The sequence below is a fragment of the Amblyraja radiata genome, chromosome 5 (genome assembly GCF_010909765.2).
Source record: "Amblyraja radiata isolate CabotCenter1 chromosome 5, sAmbRad1.1.pri, whole genome shotgun sequence".
In the NCBI taxonomy this organism is placed as follows: domain Eukaryota; kingdom Metazoa; phylum Chordata; class Chondrichthyes; order Rajiformes; family Rajidae; genus Amblyraja; species Amblyraja radiata.
Genome location: NC_045960.1, coordinates 56,037,973 through 56,061,850, shown reverse-complemented (window position 1 = coordinate 56,061,850; position 23,878 = coordinate 56,037,973). Strand labels below are relative to the sequence as shown.

At 47.5% G+C, this 23,878-nt stretch overlaps 1 protein-coding gene across 1 annotated transcript in view; it reads right to left on the bottom strand.

The window, feature by feature from the left end:
• The window catches only part of akap7 (A-kinase anchoring protein 7), a 148,562-nt gene extending 125,062 nt beyond the window's left edge, over window positions 1-23,500 (bottom strand). Inside the window, exon 1 of the mRNA XM_033021276.1 lies at window positions 22,634-23,500. Coding sequence (XP_032877167.1) covers window positions 22,634-23,324 — 691 coding nt within the window. The 5' untranslated portion in view covers window positions 23,325-23,500. The remainder of the gene's footprint in view (window positions 1-22,633) is intronic.
• Window positions 23,501-23,878: the final 378 nt, after the last annotated feature.

Sequence of the window (23,878 nt, the reverse complement as noted above, 5' to 3'; positions counted from 1 at the left end):
AACCGGATTTAATAAGGGAACTCAAGGTAAAGGAACCATTAGTAGGTAGTGAACATAACATGATAAGTTTTAATCTGCAATTTGAGAGGGAGAAAGTAAAATCGGAATTGTCAGTATTACAGTTGAACAAAGGGGACTATGTTGGCAAGACGGAGGAACTGGCCAAAGTTGACTGGAAAGGGACCCTAACAGGGATGACGGTGGAACAGCAATGGCAGGTATTTCTGTGAATAATCCAGAAGATGCTGGATCATTTCATTCCAAAGAGGAAGAAAGGTTCTAAGGGGAGTAAGAGGCAATCGTGGCTGACAAGGTAAGTCAAGGACAATATAAAAATGAAAGCGAAGACGTATAACAAAGCAAAGGGAGTGGGAAGCCAGAGGATTGGGAAACTTTTAAAGATCAACAGAAGGCAACTAAAAAAGCAATATGGGGAGAAAAGATTAAGTATGAAGGTTAGCTAACCAAGGATATAAAGGAGGAGAATAAAAGCTTCTTTAGGTATGTGGTGGAAAAATTAGTTAAAACCAAAGTTGGACCATTGAAGACTGAAAAAGGTGAATTTATTATGGGGAACAAGGAAATGGCAGATGAATTGAACAGGTAATTTGGTTCTGTCTTCACTAAGGAAGACACAAACAATCTCCCAGATGTACTAGGGGACAGAGGTGCTAGGGTGACGGATGAACTGAAGGAAATTCACATTAGTTAGGAAATGGTGTTTGGTAGACTGATGGGACTGAAGGCTGATAAATCCCCAGGGCCTGATGGTCTGCATCCCAGGGTACTCGAGGAGGTGGCTCTAGAAATTGTGGATGCATTGGTGATCATTTTTCAATGTTCTATAGATTCTGGATCAGTTCCTGTGGATTGGAGGGTAGCTAATGTTATCCCACTTTTCAAGAAAGGAGGGAGAGAGAAAGCAGGGAATTATAGACCAGTTAACCTGACATCGGTGGTGGGGAAGATGCTGGAGTCGATTATCGACGATGTAATTGCGGCGCATTTGGATAGCAGTAACAGGATCGGTCCGAGTCAGCATGGATTTACGAAGGGGAATTCATGCATGACAAATCTGCTGGAATTTGTTGAGGATGTAACAAGAAAAATGGACAAGGGAGAGCCAGTGGATGTAGTGTACCTGGACTTTCAGAAAGCCTTTGATAAGGTCCCACACAGGTGAATTAGTGGGCAAAATTGGAGCACATGGTATTGGGGTAGGGTATTGACATGGATAGAAAATTGGTTGGCAGACAGGAAACAAATAGTAAGGACTAGACTAAGTGGGACCATTGAGTCCCAGCATCACACAGGAGGGCTGGTCACCAACGCAATATTCCACCTCTCCACCAATTCCAATACCGCTCGCCAGTGGGGGGGGGGGGGGGGGGCATCTGCTGCGCTAGTATGTGTGTTGTGGGCTGAAGGTACTGGTTTCCAGAGGGCTAGTATAGACATTGTGGGCCGTATGGATGCTTGGGCAGGCATCCAACTGTTGCAACGATTTTAAAAGCCTCATCGGCATCACACTCACATTAACCACCCCTCAAACACACAGGTGGGGGGAGGGAGGGGGGGAGAAGAGGGGAGGGAGGGTAGAGGAGGAGGAGGAAACTGGACAGATTTGGGAGGGAAAGGAGAGCGGGGTAGGGGGTGAGAGAGAGGGGGATGGGGAGAGAGATGTGGGGGAGGGGGGATGGGGAGGGAGGGGAGGAGGGAGGGAGGGGGAGAGGGGAGGGAGGGGGAGAGGGGTGGGGGGAGAGAGGGGTGGGGGGAGAGAGGGGGAAGAGTGGGGAGGGAGAGTGGAGGGGGAAGGGGGGAGGGAGAGTGGAGGGGGAAGGGGGGAGAGAAGTGGAAGTGGGGAGGGAGGGGTAGGGGGAGTGGTGAAAGAGGGACAGAGGGGTAGGGGGAAGGGGGCGGGGGGAGAGGGAAGGGGGTGGGGTAGAGAGTGAAGGGGGGTGGGGGAGAGAGGGATGGGTGGGAGAGGGAGAGAGGTGTGGAGAGGGAAACATAGAAACATAAGATTCTATGAGATCCCCCCTCAATCTTATAAATTCTAGCGAGTACAAGCCGAGTCTATCCAGTCTTTCTTCATATGAAAGTCCTGACATCCCAGAAATCAGTCTAGTTAACCTTCTCTGTACTCCCTCTATGGCAAGAATGTCTTTGGGCATTGGGCATTGTGACATCACACGATGGAACGTTCACCAGGGGCTGGGGCTGGTGCAAAGGCATATGTAAACGGATCCATTCCGATTGGACATCTGCGAGCATTGGGCATTGTGACATCACACGATGGAACGAATCAAAAGGCAGAAAGGCAGCCGGACGGACGGCAGGCGGCAGCCACAGAGTTTTAAAGATAGACTAGACCAAGTGCAAAACCGGGGGGGGGGCTGCGTCATCACACTCACATTAACCACCCCCCAAACACACAGGTGGGGGGAGGGGGGGGTGAGAAGAAGGGAGGGACGGGAGAGGAGGAGGAAACGGGACAGATTTAGGAGGGAAAGGAGAGCGGAGTAGGGGGTGAGAGAGGGGGATGGGGAGAGAGATGTGGGGGACGGGGGGATGGGGAGGGAGGGGAGGAGGGAGGGAGGGGGAGAGGGGTGGGAGGAGAGAGGGGAAAGAGTGGGGAGGGAGAGTGGAGGGGGAAGGGAGGAGAGGTGGAAGAGTGGGGAGGGAGGAGGAGAGGGGTAGGGGGAGTGATGGAAGAGGGACAGAGGGGTAGGAGGAAGGGGGCGGGGGGAGAGAGGGAAGGGGGTGGGGGAGAGAGGGATGGGTGGGAGAGGGGTGAAGAGAGGGAAACATAGAAATTAAGTGCAGGAGTAGGCCATTCGGCCCTTCGAGCCTGCACCACCATTCAATATGATCATGGCTGATCATCCAACTCAGTATCCTGTACCTGCCTTCTCTCCATACCCCCTGATCCCTTTAACCACAAGGGCCACATCTAACTCCCTCTTAAATATAGCCAATGAACAGGCCTCAACTACCTTCTGTGGCAGAGAATTCCAGAAATTCACCACTCTCTGTGTGAAAAATGTTCTTCTCATCTCGGTCATAAAGGATTTCCCCCTTATCCTTAAACTGTGACCCCTTGTTCTGGACTTCCCCAACATCTGGAACAATCTTCCTGCATCTAGCCTGTCCAACCCCTTAAGAATTTTGTAAGTTTCTATAAGATCTGTAAGATCTAAAATCTAGCAAGTACAAGCCGAGTCTATCCAGTCTTTCTTCATATGAAAGTCCTGACTTCCCAGGAATCAGTCTGGTGAACTTTCTCTGTACTCCCTCTATGGCAAGAATGTCTTTGAGCATTGGGCATTGTGACATCACACGATGGAACGTTCACCAGGTGCTGGTGCTCCTGCAAAGGCATATGTAAATGAATCCATTCCGATTGGACATATGTGAACATTGGGCATTGTGACATCACACGATGGAACGTTCACCAGGGGCTGGGGCTGGGGCTGCTTCTATGGGTGAGAAGCCTGTTTTTTTTTTTTAATATTGGGGGGGGGGGGGGGGGGGGGGGAAAGAAGGATTTGATTAAAAATGTGTACATAAACACGACGAAATGTAATCAGGAGTGGATACTTAGAAAGAAAAGTGAAATCTCTACCGAAATGGAAAAGATGTCGGCAATTCTGCGTCTGGTTTCTGCGTAGCAAGGAATCAAAGGAAGAAAGGCGGCCGGCAGCCGGACGGATGCCGGATGCCGGCAGGCACACAGTTTTATATATTAACTAGACCAAGTGCAGACCCGTTGGGTCTGTTTCCCCAACTACGTTTGCGGTGGGGGGGGGGGGGTGCTGTGGCATCACACTCACATTAACCACCCCCCAAACACACAGGTGGGGGTAGGGGGGGTGAGAAGAGGGGAGGGAGGGGAGAGGAGCAGGAGGAAACGGGACAGATTTGGGAGGGAAAGGAGAGCGGGGTAGGGGGTGAGAGAGGGGGATGGGGAGAGAGATGTGGGGGAGGGGGGGATGGGGAGGGAGGGGAGGAGGGAGGGAGGAGGAGAGGGGTGGGGGGAGAGAGGGGAAAGAGTGGGGAGGGAGAGTGGAGGAGAGGAGGAAGAGTGGGGAGGGAGGAGGAGAGGGGTAGGGGGAGTGATGGAAGAGGGACAGAGGGATAGGAGGAAGGGGGCGGGGGGAGAGAGGGAAGGGGGTGGGGTAGAGAGGGAAGGGGGTGGGGGAGAGAGGGATGGGTGGGAGAGGGAGAGGGATGCAGAGAGGGAAACATAGAAACATAGAAATTAAGTGCAGGAGTCGGCCATTCGGCCCTTCGAGCCTGCACCACCATTCAATATGATCATGGCTGATCATCCAACTCAGTATCCTGTACCTGCCTTCTCTCCATACCCCCTGATCCCTTTAGCCACAAGAGCCACATCTAATTCCCTCTTAAATATAGCCAATGAACTGGCCTCAACTACCTTCTGTGCCAGTGAATTCCAGAGATTCACCACTCTCTGTGTGAAAAATATTTTTCTCATCTCTGTCCTAAAGGATTTCCCCCTTACCTTTAAACTGTGACCCCTAGTTCTGGACTTCCCCAACATCTGGAAAAATCTTCCTGCATCTAGCCTGTCCAACCACTTAAGAATTTTGTACGTTTCTATAAGATCCGCCCTCAATCTTCTAAATTCTAGCATGTACAAGCCGAGTCTACCCAGTCTTTCTTCATATGAAAGTCCTGACATCCCAGGAATCAGTTTGGTGAACCTTCTCTGTACTCCCTCTATGGCAACAATGTCTTTGAGCATTGGACATTGTGACATCACACAATGGAACGTTCACCAGGGGCTGGGGCTCCTGCAAAGGCATATGTAAATGAATCCATTCCGATTGGACATCTGTGAGCATCGGGCATTGTGACATCACACGATGGAACGTTCACCATGGGCTGGGGCTCCTGCAAAGGCATATGTAAATGGATCCATTCCGATTGGACATCTGTGAGCATCGGGCATTGTGACATCACACGATGGAACGTTCACCAGGGGCTGGGGCTGCTTCTATGGGTGAGAAGCGGCATCACACTCACATTAACCACCCCCAAACACACAGGTGGGGGGAGGGGGGGTGAGAAGAGGGAAAGGAGGGGAGGGAGGGGAGAGGAGGAGGGAGTGGGAGAGGGGTGGGGGGAGAGAGGGGGAAAGAGTGGGGAGGGAGGAGGAGAGGGATAGGGGGAGTGATGGAAGAGGGAAGGGGGGTGGGGGAGAGAGGGAAGGGGGGGGCAGAGGGAGAGGGAGAGGGGGAGGAGAGAGAGAGAGAGGGAGAGAAGAGAGAGAGGGAGGGAAGAGAGAGGGAGGGAGGGAGAGGGGAGAGGGGAGAGGGGAGAGGGGAGAGGGGAGAGGGGAGAGGGGAGAGGGGAGAGGGGAGAGGGGAGAGGGGAGAGGGAGAGGGGAGAGGGGAGAGGGGAGAGGGGAGAGGGGAGAGGGGAGAGGGGAGAGGGGAGAGGGAGAGGGGAGAGGGGAGAGGGGAGAGGGGAGAGGGGAGAGGGGAGAGGGGAGAGGGGAGAGGGGAGAGGGGAGAGGGGAGAGGGAGAGAGACCTTTCAGAATGGCAGGCAGTGACTATTGGGATGTCACATGCGCACTGCCACAGCAACTGGTCGGCGTCGGCCACTTTCACCCTCCCTTTGCATTGTGGGAGATCTGGCCACCATTGCTGTCTGGTCGCCGCCTCGCCGTGACCGCTGAAAACCAACACAGAATCACTCCCTGGAGCTGGAGTAACTCGCTGGTGTAACTCTTGCTTCTTGGATTCCTGGTCCTCCAAAAATATTCCAAATAGAATTTAAACAGGAATGGACCCACCATCACCAAATACCAAACTCTGAAAAATAACAGCCTATTGCACTTTATCTGTTTATTTATTGTGTATATATATATATATATATGGTCTATGGTTTATAGACACACTGAACTTTTATCTCCTGTTCTGTATTATGTTTGCATATTCTGTTGTGCTGCAGCAAGCACTAATTTCATTGCCCTATCTGGGACACATGACAATAAAACTCTCTTGACTTGGACTTAAGCAAAAAAGGGTTCTTGGGGAAAAAAGAGCTACCTTAAATTTAGTTGCATCTGGTTGGGTAACTATGGTAGGGTGAAGACTATTCCATGCTTTAATTGTGCGTGGGAACTCCATGGAGCAGCCAGCATCTCTGGATAGAAGAAATTGGGTGACGTTTCGGGTAGAGACCCTTCTTTAGATTTCCTCAGTCCCTACCTGGTCGGAGATGCGGCTTTCCTCCGAGCCGCATCTTCGCCCCTTGCTCGTGGCCTACCAACGGGTCTGGAGCGGCGTTTCCTGCCGGGAGCGGCCAGAACCTCTGCTTCGTCGGTGTCACTGCGCTGAAGCACCATCGCGGAGCAGGCAATGCCTTACCCGGGTCGCTGTGTGGTAAGCTCCGGAGTGCTGAGACCGCCGACTCCTACATTGCGGAGCTGTGGTTGCGGAGCGTCCGGCTGCGGGCGGCGCAGGGTTTAAACACCACGGAGCCTGGGATCTCTCGCCGAGATCGCCAGTGTTGGAGCTCCGACCAGCGCGGCCTGTGGACTTCGGGAGCCGCGGTCTCCGGGGAGGAAGCAGCCGTTCCAGACATTCCAAGCCGCTGAGAGTGTTCTCCCGACGCCGGAGCTCCATCACCCGGCGAGAGGGCCTGTAACATCGGGCCACCATCGCGGCGACTGCGGAGGCCTCAATAGGCCCACCCACGGGTGAACAAGAGGAAGAGGACTGTACTTTATTGCCTTCCCTCACAGTGGGAAACATTGTGGGGGGATGTTTTTATGTTCAATGTTAAATTCTTTAATGTTGTGTTTTATTTTTATTGGTGTGCTGCAAATGGTAACTCAAATTTCACTACACCAATTGGTGTATGTGACAATAAATGTCCTTTGTCCTAAGTCAAGAGTGTTTTATTCTCTCACGTCCCAGTTCGAACAATGAAATCCTTACTTGCAGCAGCACAGAATATGTAAACATAGTACTCTGTAAACAATGTTATAAACAAGAAAACAAAATGTATATATATTTACACACATGTAAAGAGACTGAAAAAGGTTCCTGCACACCTTTGGAATGTGGAAGGAAACAAGAGCACCCAGAGAAAACCCACGCGATCAAAGGGAAATGGAGCAAACTCCATCCAGACAGCACCCATATTCAGGATCAATTCCAGGTTTCTGGCACTTTTAGGCAGCAACTTTATAGCCAATGTACTGGCCCATAGTCTTGAACTGAATTGAAACATACAGTAGCTGTAAAGGGGGACATAGCGTCACTTAGAGATTTAAGACTAAAAATGGATAGTTTATTTTTTTTTAGTAACCAAAGTTATCAAAGTATAATTTTTTGTGTGTTGGAAAATAAAACATAGTGGCACAGCTGGTGAACTTGCTGCCTCACACGCCAGAGATCTGTGTTCGATCCTGTCCTCGGGCACTGTCTGTGTTGAATTTGCACATTCTCCCTGCAAGCGTGTGGGTTTCCTCCCACATCCCAAAGACGCATTGGCTTTGTAGCTTAACTTGTCTCTGTAAAATTGCCCCTAATGTGTAGGGAGTGGGTGAGGAAAGTGAGATAATAGAACTTGTGTGAATGGGTAGACAAAAATGCTGGAGAAACTCAGCAAATGAGGCAGCATCTATGGAGCGAAGGAAATAGGCAAAGTTTCGGGTCGAGACCCTTCTCCAGACTGTGAGGGTGGTGGGGGGGGGGGGGGGGGGGGAGGCGGGGAGACGGGAAGAAGTAAGGAAGAGGCGGAGACAGTGGGCTGAGGGAGAGCTGGGAAGCGGAGGAGAAAGCATGAACTACCTTAAATTAGAGAAGTCAATGTTCATACCGCTGGGTGTAAACTGCCCAAGCGAAATATGAGGAGCTACTTCTCCAATTTACGGTGGGCCTCAAGGGCCTGTCCCACTTGCATGCAACTGCATGCGTTTGGCGCGAACAAAACGGAAGCGGAGTTCGCGCTAAGTCAGCGCTAAGTCAGCGCTAAGTTCGCGCGTGACGTAATTTGCGTCATACTTACCAATCAGCTGGGCAGAAGGCGGGCCGACTGAATTTGGGCGTTGCACGTCATCGGGCGGTAACGTCATCACGCAATGGCACGCATTAGGCGTACGCCGTCAAGACACTGCGTACGACGTCAAGACGCTGTGTTCGCCGTCAAGACGCTGCGTACGCCCTAATTGCGCCTGTGGCCGCAGGCCGTTGGCGTGCGGAATTTTCGGACAGTGCGGGATTTTCGGAGCCCCGTGCGAAGTCGGGACCAGCCCCACAGAACTCCATACGCCTCCGCGCTTGGAAGTGGGACCGGCCCCACGCGGCCCGTACGCCTCAAGCGACCACGTTTGGTCGCGCCAGACGCATGCAATCGCATGCAAGTGGGACAGGCCCTTCACATGGAGGCACAGGACAGAAAGGTCGGATTCGGAATGGGAGGGGGAGTTGAAGTGCTGAGCCACCGGGAGATCAGGTTGGTTATTGCGAACTGAGTGGAGGTGTTGTGCGAAGCGATCGCCAAGCCTGCACTTGGTCTCACCGAGGTTGATCATATGCTGAACAATCCAACCAGATTTTTGTTTGGAAGTGGAAAGAAATAATAGAAATTGCATTCATTGCAATGTGTAAAAAGAGATGAGATACTGTATTGTAATTTTGCTGCATGTCATTGTGGTATATATCATGTCTTGATTGGTGAATATGTTTAGTTTGACTTTATTTGAAGCAGAAATAATATGTGAATGCTTCATTGAGCATAATTCTGACTGGTAACTACGCACTTCGTCCGAGCACATTATCGCTCATGTCATGCAAGCCGTCTTAAATGACCACCTAAACTGTCATTTGGCAACCTAAAAAGCTGCCTAGGTTGCCCGGCTGGCAACAGGGGAAAAAAGTTAAGTGAGAGCCCTGACATTAATGATTTAGATGGAATTAAAAGTTATATTAACAAATTTGCAGATGTCACAAAGCTGGGAGGCAGTGTGAACTGTGAAGGAAGATGCTATGAGGATGCAGAGTGACTTGGACAGGTTGGGTGAGTGGGCAGATGCATGGCAGATACAGTATAATGTGGGTAAATGTGAGGTTATCTACTGGAGGCAAGAAAGAAAATGCAGATTATCTGAATGGTGTCAGGTTAGGAAAAAGGGAAGTACAATGCGATCTGGATGACCTGCTACATCAGTCACTGAAAGTAAGCATACAGGTACAACATGCAGTGAAGAAAGCTAATGGCATGTTGGCCTTCATGCCAACATGAAAGGAGGTTCACGAGGTTAATTCCCGGGATGGCGGGATTGTCATATGATGAAAGAATGGAGCGACTGGTCTTGTATTCACTGGAATTTAGGATGAGAGGGTATCTCATCCAAAAATTATTAAAGGATTGGACACGCTAGATGCAGGAAACATGTTCTCGATGTTGGGGGAGTCGAGAACTAGGGGGCCACAGTTTAAGAATAAGGGGTAAGCCATTTAGAACCGGGATGAGGAAAAGCTTTTTCACAAAGATAGTTGTGGATTCGTGGAATTCTCTGCCTCAGAAGGCAGTGGAGGGCAATTCACTGGATCCATTCAAAAGTGAGTTATATAGAGCTCTTAGGGCTAGCGAAATCAAGGGGTATGGGGAGCAGGCAGTAACAGGGTACTGATTGTGAATTATCAGCCATGATCACATTGAATGTTGTGCTGGGACGAAGGACCGAATGGCCTACTCCTGCACCTATTGACTATGTATCTATGTATATATGACAAGACTATAAAAAGTTGGAAAATCAATACTGCGGTTTATCTTGGAGTTTTGGCATTTTCAAGATCATAATTCATCTGTGCCACATTCCTTTTCAAAGCAGGCAGCAGATTATTTTAGTTGCCCTTAAGGTTCCGTCTCACATTAAAACTAGAAGGAATATATTTTAAAATAAATCAAGTGACGAATCTCACCATAGGTAACCAGGATGTTTTGCCGTATGCCAATTGCATCGTACTCAAGCTACTATTTTAAACTCTCCAGCCATCATTTAGGTTAGGAAATAACAGTGTGTACTCATTTAATTTGCTTTTGGCTTGAATGGATAAAGCTTTGAGCCATAATTCATATGACATCTCTTTGTTTTGCTTGTAACCCTGATTGATAAAATATGACAGATTCCCAGATAGGACTGTTTACTAATAATCATCTAACCAAATTATATTTGCATTAGCATTTGTTTGGAACCCCATGGTCTTTTTATGTGCTGGGTCAGCCCTGGGTATTAAACATTGCGTGGTTACCAGCAGTTAGCATTTGCTGCAGTTTAATAAAGGGTAAAATAGTCACACCAAGAAGCACACAGACAACTGGCAATGGTCCAGGAAATGAACTATTACACTCCTCCTCTGCATGATGCATGACGTGTAGCAACAGCGGACTGGAAGAGAACATGTGACAGAGGATTATATACTGCAGAGTGATTCCACGACATACTGGCTTAATCGCTTTTTAAAAAAATGAAGAACTTGTACGTGACCTCAATTTGGAAGTACAATCTTTACAGACAATGATATACTTTTAAAATGTGGTTACTTTTGTAACGTAGAAAGCACAACAACAATTTGTATACAGCAAGCTCCCACAAACAGTAACATTATTAATATCAGATATTCCATAAAATTATCTACTTATTATCCTGCCACTACTGAATTATGCATGTGAAATATCTGTAATTCAGTTCAGAATCTTTTACCTGGCTTTGGCTTCCACAAGGCAATACAACAGCTGTGCTACTCAAAATTCAAAGTAATTATCTTTTGCATATACAGGTATATCTGTCTGTTACCATTTAGCCCTAAAAACTTTGGCCCACTATGTCTATCAGTTGAGGACCAAATCTATGCTCCTTCGCTTGCCCAAATAACCACACAGAAATGCTGCATAGATCCCAACACATCCCGAGTCTTGCTTTTGCCATATGGCATAGTTAGAGCCTTTCATGGAACAAGAAAAACAATTGCACTGAACTAATTCCTTCTAGCAGCTTTCGTGTATTTATCAAGCTCCCTTGATTACTGCCTGGCTGCAGCAAATACGTCTGCAGAGTTTAAATCAATTCCTAATTAAAGTACCGGGTAATGATAATGCAACCCTGTGTTTGTCCACACGAATGAGAATTGTAAATGTTTACAACAGCAGGTTAGTGGCTTATGGATAAACAAGATAGGGCATGAACGGAAGAATTCTCGATGAGCTGAGTTTCAAGGAGCCAAGAGAATTTTGGTATAATAATTTCATTGCTCAGAAGACACTGATGGAGATGTTCCTATAATAACAGAACAGGTTAGGTTGAAATGGAATGATCAAAATAATAATAATAATAATAATAATGTCTTTATTTATATAGCACATTTTTAGTCAACTTGCATTGACCCCAAAGTGCTTCACATAATTACATCCACACACACAGGCAAAGGTGGGTGAAGTGTCTTGCCCAAAGACACAACGACAGTATGCACTCCAAGCGGGATTCGAACCAGCTACCTTCCGGTTGCCAGCCGAACACTTAGCCCATTGTGCCATCTGTCGATCAATACTATTTGATCAAGTGCTTTAAAATTGAGCAAGGAAAGTATACCACACAGTTAACCAGAGCATCAAGGGCAGTTTAAAACATTTGGGAAGAATACAGGACACAGCAACATTGCAGCTAATTTACTGGACTGGCATCTCAAGGCTTGAACCTTTGATCCAGCAATACAAGATTGAATCCTACCAAAACAATGAGGACATTTCAAATGATGAAAATTTAAAAATACAATATAGAACTGGTTCAGTCAATTGAAATTTACTAAGTTGCTTCAAGCCAGAAGATAGACACAAAATGCTGGAGCAACTCAGTGGGCCAGGCAGCATTTCTGGAGAAAAGGCATAGGTGACCTGTCTATGTTCTCCAGTGATGCTGCCTGACCCACTGAGTTATGCCAGCAACTTGTTTCTATTTTTGTAAACCAGCATCTGCAATTCCTTGCTTCTCCATTCTTTTGTGTGGGAAGGAACTGCAGATGCTGGTTTAAACAGAAGATAGTCTAGACAAAATGCTGGAGTAACTCAGCAGGACAGGCAGAAACTCTGGAGAGAAGGAATGGGTGACTGTTTTTTCATCTCTAGCCTTTGTCCAACTATCTTCTCCTTCTCACCACCACCACCCCCCCCCCCCCCCCCCCCACACCCCTCCCCATTTGTATCAACTTATTATCTGCCAAGCTTCGTTATGCTCCTCTCTTCCAGCTTTATCTCCCCCCACCCCCATCAGTTTAAAGAAGGGGCCCGACATGAAGGGTCACCTATTTAAGTTCTCCAGAGATGCTGCCTGACCTACTGTTACAAAGGCACTTTTCTTTTTTTGCAGAAGCTTTTATATCAGTTGGCTACTTGAAATGCGACATACAAATACCAGAAACTAGGAGCAGTAATCCACTCAACACCTCAAGACTGTGCCACCATTTAATGGGATCATGAGTGGTGTACCCCCTCTCCACTTCCCCAGTCTTTCAAACACATATCTACTTCATCTTTAAATACTGCCAATGATCTAACCTCCACACAGATATTTACCATCCTCTGTAAGAAGTTCATATATAACTGCAGCCCAGTCCATCATATAGATCAGACGCCCTCCTATTGACTCAATGTACACTTCATCCTTCCTCGGGAAAGAAGTCAACATAATCAAACACCCTTTTCACCCTGGTCACTCCCTCTTCTCCCCGATCTCATTGGGCAAAAGAGATAAAAGCTTGAAAACACATACAACCAGACTCAAGAATTGTTTCTTACTCTTTGTTATCAGACTTCTGAGACTCCTTCCATATGCGAGGGTAAAGTCCCAATCTTCCAACCTACCTCTTTACGGACTTTGGGCTCTTTCTTTGGAACTGATACACTACAATGCTGAAGAATTATATTCTGTACTTTGGTAGTTTTCTCTTCACTTTAGATGATGTACCGGTAAGCGAGCGAGGCTTGATTGTATTATACAGTATTATCGGAATTGATTGGGTAGAATGCAAACAAAAACAAAATGTTTCACTTTATTTCGTACACATGACAATAATAAACCAATAGCCAGATTTTAAATAACACCCGCTAATATTATAACAATGTGACATCTTTCAAGATTCTCCCTCTGTGTAAACATCTAACTTCTCAAGTCTCCAGGGGTTATTTTTCTTTCTCCCCTCGACTTGAGAGTGCCAGAAATATCATAGTCATAACAGCCATGCCTTCGGGGATATTAAATATTTCATAAGGTTATATTTTAAATTCCAAAGAAAATGTACACATTTATTTTGGCCAGTGATAAGACAACCCTCTCATTGGTCTAACAGGTTTCTTTTGGACAAATTCCACTATATCCTTTCTTAAATTAGGGGACCAAAAACTCTGCACATTAGGTGTGGCTTCACAGGTATCCAATAAAATTATAACAATAATATCCCTATTTCTACATTCCAACCTTCTTTCAATAAAGGGCAAAATGCCCTTGGTCTTCATAACCACTTACAGCACCTGCCTACTATCTTTCTGTATATTATGCACAAGAATCTTAGATCTTCTGTAATCTTTCTCCATAGTCTTTCATTAGATTCCCAAAGTTTAAAACCTCACATTTCCACAGTGTACTCCATTTGCCAGGTTTTCACCTACTCATTCAACATGACATTGCATATGCTAAGAATGTTTTTTAAAACTGCATGCTGGAAATACTCAGATCAGGCAGCATCTGTTGATAAGAGAAACAGTTAACATTTTGGGTTGATGAAAGCTTCACTGTTTCACTCTCCTTTGATGTTGCCTCACACGCTGATCATTTCCAGCATTTTGTTTTTTAATTTAAGATTTTCAGTAACTGCAGGGGTTTATGCTTCAGATTGCAGGAATATTATTTAGCTATTGATGTAATTGTTCTGGGTAAAAACAATGAGCCAGAGATCTTTCAGTAACAATGTCAATGTACACATTAAAATGGCACATTCACCTGGTGAGTATATTATTATGAAAGTTATTAAAGTTAGGCATGTTTTTCAAGAGGCAGTTTGGATTGTAGAACAATACAACAATAGGAATGACATTTTTCACAATGGAGATGGCTGCCAAAATACATATTTACACAGGAATTTTCCACAGTAAACATTCATGGGTGAAGTATTTGAAGTAAGATTTGTGGGAAAGTAAATGTCACTATGTCTGGTTTTATATATTTTTTAAAACATTAGATACAATCTGCGGGGTCCTTGTGCATCAGTCACTGAAAGTAAGCATGCAGGTACAGCAGGCAGTGAAGAAAGCGAATGGCATGTTGGCCTTCATAACAAAAGGAGATGAATATAGGAGCAAAGAGGTCCTTCTGCAGTTGTACAGGGCCTAGGTGAGACCACACCTGGAGTATTGTGTGCAGTTTTGGTCCCCTAATTTGAGGAAGGACATTCTTGCTATTGAGGGAGTGCAACATAGGTTCACGAGGTTAATTCCCAGAATGGCAGGGCTGTTGATAGAATGAAGCGGCTATATGTTGATAGAATGAAGCGGCTGGGCTTGTATATTCTGGAATCTAGAAGGATGAGGGACTGAGAGGGGATCTTATTGAAACATATAAGATTATTAAGGATTTGGACAAGCGAGCGGCGGGAAACATGTTCCTGATGTTGGGGAGTCCAGAACCAGGGGCCACAGTTTAAGAATAAGGGGTAAGCCATTTAGAACGGAGATGAGGAAAAACGCTGCGGTGTCTGTCCAACGCCTGGTGTCCAGGGAGCGGGTCTGCTGCCGCGGGCGGTCCGGGGAGATCATTCTCCCGTTGCTGGGCGGGATCGGGAACGACTGAATCTGAACCTGTCTGGGCCCTCGCTTCCCCTGCCCACGCCACCGTTTTCCCGTCGCCTGGCGGGTGGAAACGACTGTCAGCGGCCGTAACCTCGACAACGGACACCGCTCCGGCCTGGCCTTCGCCTCTCCCGCCGTCGGGCCCATGCCTTTCATAACCCCCCCCCCCCCCGCTGCAGACGGCCCCCCACCCCACAGCAGACCCTCGCATCTCCCCCCCCCCCCGCGGGCCCTCGCATCTCCCCCCCCCCCCCTCCCGGCCCTCCAACGCTGCGTGGGAGGGAGGAAGGTGAAAGAGGAGGGAATGTGAGAGGGGGAGGGATGGGAAGGGGAGAGAGAGGGGAAGGAGGGGAGGGGAGGGAGAGAGGTGGGGAGGGAGAGAGAGGTGGAGGGCAGAGGGAAAGGGGGAATATCTTTAGTGACATTGCAAAATTAAGGTAGGTTTTAGAGCTATTATATTTTCTCCTCCATTTGAATTATATTAAACAATATCAAATAATATCCAACAATTGGAACTGCTTTCTTTTCCTTGATAACAAAACTGAAAAATATGAATTCCATAGTTTGTGACATAAATACACATTTTAATGGGATCATATATATAGATGTAATATTCCATTTCGAGATCACGGGGGTGGGGGCAAATATGCGTCAAGCCGATAGCCTAATCGTTAAAGAGTTAAAAGATAGTCTAATCGATAAAGAGCTGAGAAGAGAAATCAGAGCTGCCAAGGAAAGGTACTCTGAGAAGTTGAGGAGCAAGTTCTCAACTAGTGACTCTTCTTCAGTTTGGAAGAGAGGAGAGAGGAGGAGAGAGAGAGGAGGAGAGGGAGAGGAGGAGAGGGAGAGGAGGAGAGGGAGAGGAGGGGAGGGAGAGGAGGGGAGGGAGAAGAGGGGAGGGAGAAGAGGGGAGGGAGAAGAGGGGAGGGAGAAGAGGGGAGGGAGAAGAGGGGAGGGAGAAGAGGGGAGGGAGAAGAGGGGAGGGAGAAGAGGGGAGGGAGAAGAGGGGAGGGAGAAGAGGGGAGGGAGAAGAGGGGAGGGAGAAGAGGGGAGGGAGAAGAGGGGAGGGAGAAGAGGGGAGACGGGAGCGTGGGGTTCATTTTCCCACACAAGCCATAGGTGACTGGGCAATCTGAACCCAAGCACCAAGTTGAAAGGGGCCGAAGGTGTGCATCGCTCGGGACAGCCCACACTCTCCGACGGCCACCTTCCGCGGGCTGCGGGTCGGGTGGAGCGGAGGTTTGGGACAATGTTCATGCCTTCACAGTGATGTGATGGACGCGGGGGTCTGGACCAATCGCTGACAAGTCCTGCCCTCCCTGCAACATCAAGTCCGTTATTGGACTTTCCTGTTGGGCGGCAGTGGGTCCTTTGGCCTGTAGGCGACGCCGCCTTTCGGGTAGGTGGCGTTTCGACAGAGTGGTCATTCGTTAAGTTTGCTTTTAAGGCAACGCAGCTTTTCGGGTCTTGGGTTTAGGCGTCCCGCCCTTTCGGTTAGTTTGCATTTAGGCGTTCCATCCTTTCGGTTAGTAGGCGTTTCGTCTTCGGACTCTTTCGGTTTATTGGCGTTTCGGCCTCGTTTCCATTCCGTTCTTTGGCTTCAACTTCTTTGCTTCGGCTTCTTGTCTGTCGGCGCCATGTCCGGGTACCATAATAACCATATAACCATATAACAATTACAGCACGGAAACAGGCCATCTCGACCCTTCTAGTCCGTGCCGAACACGTATTCTCCCCTAGTCCCATATACCTGCGCTCAGACCATAACCCTCCATTCCTTTCCCGTCCATATAACTATCCAATTTATTTTTAAATGATAAAAACGAACCTGCCTCCACCATCTTCACTGCTCATTCCACACAGCCACCACTCTCTGAGTAAAGAAGTTCCCCCTCATGTCACCCCTAAACTTCTGTCCCTTAATTCTCAAGTCATGTCCCCTTGTTTGAATCTTCCCTACTCTCAGTGGGAAAAGCTTATCCACGTCAACTCTGTCTATCCCTCTCATCATTTTAAAGACCTCTATCAAGTCCCCCCTTAACCTTCTGCGCTCCAAAGAATAAAGCCCTAACTTGTTCAACCTTTCTCTGTAACTTAGTTGCTGAAACCCAGGCAACATTCTAGTAAATCTCCTCTGTACGCTCTCTATTTTATTGACATCCTTCCTATAATTAGGCGACCAAAATTGTACCCCATACTCCAGAATTGGCCTCACCAATGCCTTGTACAATTTTAACATTACATCCCAACTTCTATACTCAATGCTCTGATTTATAAAGGCCAGCACACCAAAAGCTTTCTTTACCACCCTATCTACATGAGATTCCACTTTCAGGGAACTGTGCACAGTTATTCCCAGATCCCTCTGTTCACCTGCATTCTTCAATTCCCTACCATTTCAGATTCAATTTTAATTGTCATTGTCAGTGTACAGTACAGAGACAACGAAATGCATTTAGCATCTCCCTGGAAGAGCGACATAGCAAATGATTTGAATAAATAATAATAAGTGATAATAAGTGTCCGGGGGGTGGGGGGGTGATTGGCAGTCACCGAGGTACGTTGTTGAGTAGAGTGACAGCCGCCGGGAAGAAGCTGTTCCTGGACCTGCTGGTTCGGCAACGGAGACCTGTAGCGCGTCCCGGATGGTAGGAGGGTAAACAGTCCATGGTTGGGGTGAGAGCAGTCCTTGGCGATGCTGAGCGCCCGCCGCAGACAACGCTTGCTTTGGACAGACTCAATGGAGGGGAGCGAGGAACCGGTGATGCGTTGGGCAATTTTCACCACCCTCTGCAATGCCTTCCGGTCGGAGACAGAGCAGTTGCCATACCATACTGTGATGCAGTTGGTAAGGATGCTGTCGGTGCAGCGGTAGAAGTTCACCAGGATCTGAGGAGACAGATGGACCTTCTTCAGTCTCCTCAGGAAGAAGAGACGCTGGTGAGCCTTCTTGATCAGAGTTGAGGTATTGTGGGTCCAAGAGAGGTCATCGGAGATGTTGACTCCCAGGAACCTGAAGCTAGAAACACGTTCCACCTCCGTCCCTGTTAATGTGGATGGGGGTGTGCGTGCCGCCCCTGGACTTCCTGAAGTCTACAATGAGCTCCTTGGTCTTCTTGGAGTTAAGGGCCAGGTTGTTGTCAGCGCACCATGCTGCTAAGTGCTGGACCTCCTCCCTGTAGGCCGACTCATCGTTGTTGCTGATGAGGCCAATCACCGTTGTATCATCTGCATACTTGATGATGGTGTTAGTACCATGTACAGGTGTGCAGTCATAGGTGAAGAGGGAGTAGAGGAGGGGGCTCAGCACACAGCCCTGTGGAACGCCGGTGTTCAGGGTGAGGGTTGAAGAGGTGTGCTTGACTAACCTAACAGACTGGGGTCTGTTGGTTAGAAAGTCCAGTATCCAGTTGCAGAGGGAGGGGTCGATGCCCAGGTTACCGAGTTTGGTGATCAGTTTTGATGGTATAATGGTGTTGAATGCTGAGCTGTAATCGATGAACAGCATTCTTACGTAAGTGTCTCTGTTGTCGAGGTGGGAGAGGGCGGAGTGAAGTGTCGTTGAGATGGCATCCTCCGTACTCCTGTTCTTGCGGTAGGCAAACTGATAGGGATCCAGTGTGGGGGGTAGGCAGCTTTTGAGGTGTGCCAGGACCAGCCTCTCGAAGCACTTGGTGATGATGGGGGTAAGTGCAACTGGGCGGAAGTCGTTGAGGCTTGCCGCAGTGGAGTGTTTTGGCACTGGCACGATGGACGTGGTTTTAAGGCACGTGGGGACAACTGCTTGGGCAAGTGACAGGTTGAAGATGTCAGTCCAGACGTCTGTCAGCTGCGCAGCACAGGCCCTGAGCACGCGCCCGGGGATGCCGTCAGGGCCAGCAGCTTTACGTGCATTAGTCCTACTCAGTGCCACGAATACGTCGTAGGGGGTGAGTCTGAGGGGTTGGTGATCGGCAGGTAGCACAGCCTTGATGGCTGTCTCTAGATTGTCCCTGTCGAAGCGGCCATAGAAGTGGTTAAGCTCCTCAAGGAAGGAGGCTTGTACGTCCTATTTTGATTTGTCCTGCCATGATGTAGCACCTCACACTTATCAGCATTAAACTCCATCTGCCATCTTTCAGACCACTCTTCCAACTGGCATAAATCTCTCTGTAGACTTTGAAAATCTACTTCATTATCCACAACCCCACCTATCTTAGTATCATCTGCATACTTACTAATCCAATTTACCACACCATCATCCAGATCATTGATGTACATGACAAACAACAGTGGACCCAACACAGATCCCTGTGGCACCCCACTAGTCACTGGCCTCCAACCTGACAAACAGCCATCCACCATTACTCTCTGGCATCTCCCATTCAGCCACTGTTGAATCCATCTTGCTACTCCACCATTAATACCCAACCATTGAACCTTCTTAACCAACCTTCCATGAGGAACCTTGTCAAAGGCCTTACTGAAGTCCATATATACAACATCCACTGCTTTACCCTCATCAATTTCCCAGGTAACCTCTTCAAAAAATTCAAGAAGATTAGTCAAACATGACCTTCCAGGCACAAATCCATGTTGACTGTTCCTAATCAGACCGTGTTTATCCAGATGCTTATATATATTATCTCTAAGCATCCTTTCCGTTAATTTGCCCACCACCGACGTCAAACTAACAGGTCTATAATTGCTAGGTTTACTCTTAGACCCCTTTTTAAACAATGGAACAACATGCGCAGTACGCCAATCCTCCGGCACTATTCCCGTTTCTAATGACATTTGAAATATTTCTGTCATAGCCCCTGCTATTTCTACACTAACTTCCCTCAATGTCCTAGGGAATATCCTGCCCGGACCTGGAGACTTATCCACTTTTATATTTCTCAAAAGTGTCAGTACTTCCTCTTCTTTGAATCTCATAGTTTCCATAGCTACTCTACTCGTTTCCCTTACCTCACATAATTCAATATCCTTCTCCTTGGTGAATACCGAAGAAAATAAATTGTTCAATATCTCCCCCATCTCTTTTGGCTCTGCAGATAGCTGTCCACTCTGACTCTCTAATGGACCAATTTTATCCCTCGTTATCCTTTTGCTATTAATATAGCTGTAGAAACCCTTTGGGTTTACTTTCACCTTACTTGCCAAAGCAACCTCATATCTTCTTTTAGCTTTTCTAATTTCTTTCTACATTCTTTATACTCCTCAAGCACCTCATTTACTCCATGCTGCCTACAATTATTGTAGATCTCCCTCTTTTTCCAAACCAAGTGTCCAATTTCCCTTGAAAACCATGGCTCTTTCCGATTTTTACTATTTCCTTTCAACCGAACAGGGAGATAAAGATTCTGTACTCTTAAAATGTCACCTTTAAATGTACTCCATTTCTCTTCCACATCTTTCCCATAAAACAAAATGTCCCAATTTACTCCTTTTAAATCCTTTTGCATCTCCTCAAAGTTAGCCTTTCTCCAATCAAAAATCTCAACCCTAGGTCCAGTTGTGACCCTCTCCATAATTATATTGAAACTAATGGTATTGTGATCACTGGTCCCGAACTGTTCCCCAACGCATACCTCTGCCACCTGACCCGTCTCATTTCCTAACAGGAGGTCCAGCACCGCCCCTTCTCTAGTAGGTACTTCTATGTATTGCTGCAAAAAACTATCCTGCACACATTTTACAAACTCCAACCCATCCAGCCCATTTACAGAATGTGTTTCCCAGTCTATGTGTGGAAAATTGAAATCTCCCACAATCACTACCTTGTGCTTACTACTAATATCTGCAATCTCCTTACATATTTGCTCTTCCAATTCTCGCTCCCCATTTGGCGGTCTATAATACACCCCTATAAGTGTTGCTACCCCTTTCCCATTTCTCAGTTCCACCCAAATAGCCTCCCTAGACGAGCCCTCTAATCTATCCTGCCAAAGCACTGCTGTAATATCTTCCCTGATAAGCAATGCAACACCTCCACCTCTTCCCCCTCCAATTCTATCACACCTGAAGCAACGAAATCCTGGAATATTTAGTTTCCAATCACAGCCCTCCTGCAACCATGTTTCACTGATCGCCACACATCATACTTCCAGGTGTCAATCCAGGCTCTAAGTTCATCCATCCTTTCTTACAATGCTCCTAGCATTAAAATATACACATTTAAGAAACCCACCCTCTCTTATTCTCTGTTTATTGTCTTTTTCTTCTCTCTCCCCTACATTTTGGGTCAGAGTGCTACCATTCTCTGCCTCCTGCCTCACACACTGACTGCTAGCTTTCCCAATTTGAATCCCTCCCCCCAACCATACTAGTTTAAAGTCTCCCCAGTAGCCTTTGCAAATCTCCCCGCCAGGATATTGGTCCCCCTCGAGTTCAAGTGCAACCCGTCCTTTCTGTACAGGTCGCACCTTCCCCAAAAGAGGTCCCAATGATCCAGAAACTTGAATCCATACCCACTGCACCAGTCCCTCATCCAATCATTTATCCTCCACCTAGCTCCATTCCTACTCTCACTGTCACGTGGCACAGGCAGTAATCCTGAGATTATTACCTTTGCAGTCCTTCTCCTTAACTCTCTACCTAACTCCCTAAATTCTTCTTTCAGGACCTCTTCTCTTTTTTTACCTATGTCGTTGGTACCTATATGTACCACAACTTCAGGCTCCTCTCCCTCCCATTTCAGGATTTCTTGGACCCGTTCAGACACATCCCTGACCCTGGCACCAGGGAGGCAAACTTCCATCCGGGTCTCCTGTCTGCGTCCACCGTCCACTCTATCCCTTTTCTCCAGATATGCTGCCTGACCCACTGAGTTACTACAGCACTCAGTGAAACATCACATCCATGTACTCCACAGATGCTGCCTGACCCACTGAGTTAGCCAGCGCTTTGTTTTTTTTTCTTTCACCCATCTGCCCAAGCCCACCCTCCCCCCTCCTTTCCTATGTTCCTTTCCACCCATAAACCTCTCTCTGCCTTTACATTTCACTCCTCTTTCAAAACTGCTCTACTTATCTGCATGCATTTTCCTTCTTAACTTTTTAGTCATAGAAGGATGCAGTGTGGAAACAGGCCCTTCAGACCAACTTGCCCACACCGACCAACTAGTCCCATCTACACTAGTCCCACTCACATGCGTTTGGCCCATATCCATCTAAACCTGTCCTATCCATGTACGTGTCCAAATGTCTCTTAAATATTAGGATAGTGCCAGCCTTAACTACCTCCTCTTGCAGCTCGTTCCATACACCCACCATCCTTTGTGTGAAAAAGCTACATCTCAGATTCCTGTTAATGCTCCAAAATAAGGCTTAGAATGCATCAGAGAGCATTTAAACCCCCTGAGCTACTAGGGCCCTTAAGCGGGTCCTGGACCCCAGCATCGAGGGACTTCACGCTTGTGATGTGCGCAGCGCACACATTATTTCACTTTAAAAAATTTGTAATCATGTCTTGCCACCCCCCTTTTTGAAAAGCTTCGTACGGGCCTGTGATATATTAGATCTATTTACCTTATACAACAGTACAACTGATCAGGAATCACATGATAGATTATGTGATATTTATACAAACTTTGGGTATTATATATTCTGAATTTAAGGGGGGCAGAGAGTTTTACAACAGTTCTTTTACTAAGATAAAGTATAATGACATGCGTCTCCGCACGTGATATTACAAAAAAAATGTGACTTTCATGTTAGGAACAACCGATATTATATATATATATATAAACTCCGTCGGGTTCTCACCATTTCTCAGAAGCTCTGCAGTATTTTCATTCGATAAGCTTTCCGTGTTAGCTGGCGAATCCTTTCCGCAGGCGATATTTGAGTAAGGGGTTATCACTGACAAAAGTTTCTCAATACTTTGTTGATTGCATTCCATTTTGATGCTACAGTTATCTTCTTCCAAAGTCTCTGCTCGCACTGCTTCCATGCTCCCAACAGAAAGTGAAGGCAAGTCTGTTGCAGAGCTCCCAACCTCTGTTTCACGCAGTATAAAAACAAGTGCTAAAAACTCCCTTTTAAGTAGAACAGAATTATGTCCTAAAAAGATTAAATAATAAAAATGAATGGTACTTTCTAAATATTTCGTGGATTTGAAACACTTGCATTTACTGAGGGATTCCGTTCTTGTGACACGATGAGATAATGCACCCTCGGAGTGTAAGTTTTCACCACAACGCTTGGCTGTGGGTTCCAAGTGTGCTGACCTTTCACCTTCTAAATCTGGCAAATTTATTGCAGAGCGTCCGGGAGTCAGGTGCAAACTCAAGCAGCCCCGTGCTACGAGTGCAATGGAACACGTACAACCCGGCCACTTTCTCCAGCTGTCCCCCAGCAGCAACGGGTTTGAAAAGCGCTTCGGAGTTCTGCTGGCGTCCAAGTCCACCCTCCGGCATTTTGCAAAGAGACTGACTAAGTAGGAGCGGGCGAGCATCGAGGAGGCAGAGCCTTTGTTTATTCCCCCACCCTGGGGCCGCGCAGCTCCAGCCCGCAGACGTCGGCCGGGCCCACGTTCCACTCTGGGGTTCCCCGGCCCGAGCCCAGCAGTGACGTCGGCCGGCAGCCCAGCTCGAGCCCTGAGACGTCGGCCGGCTCCCCGGCTCGAGCCCTGTGACGTCAGCCGGCTCCCCGGGTCGACCCCTGTGACGTCGGGCCGGCTCAGTGACGCGCGCCGGGCTCAGGTGTCGCACTGAGCAAGGTTTGGTTCATGTGTAAAGTAAAGTAGCCTTTATTGTCATTCGGACCTTGCAATACCGAGGTACTGTGAACAGCATGCGATCCAATTGGATCCGATGATGCTATACATCAATGCAATCGAGACAAACTCAACAACAGTTAGAGCAAAGGGTGCAGAATAGGATTGCCAACTTTCTCACTCCCAAATAAAGGACAAAAGGTCAAAATAAGGGACAAATTCCCGATTTGTTGCCAGCGGGCAAGCTGAGGAGTTTTGGCCCGGGTGCCGGACTTTGCGTGCGATGTCGCGCG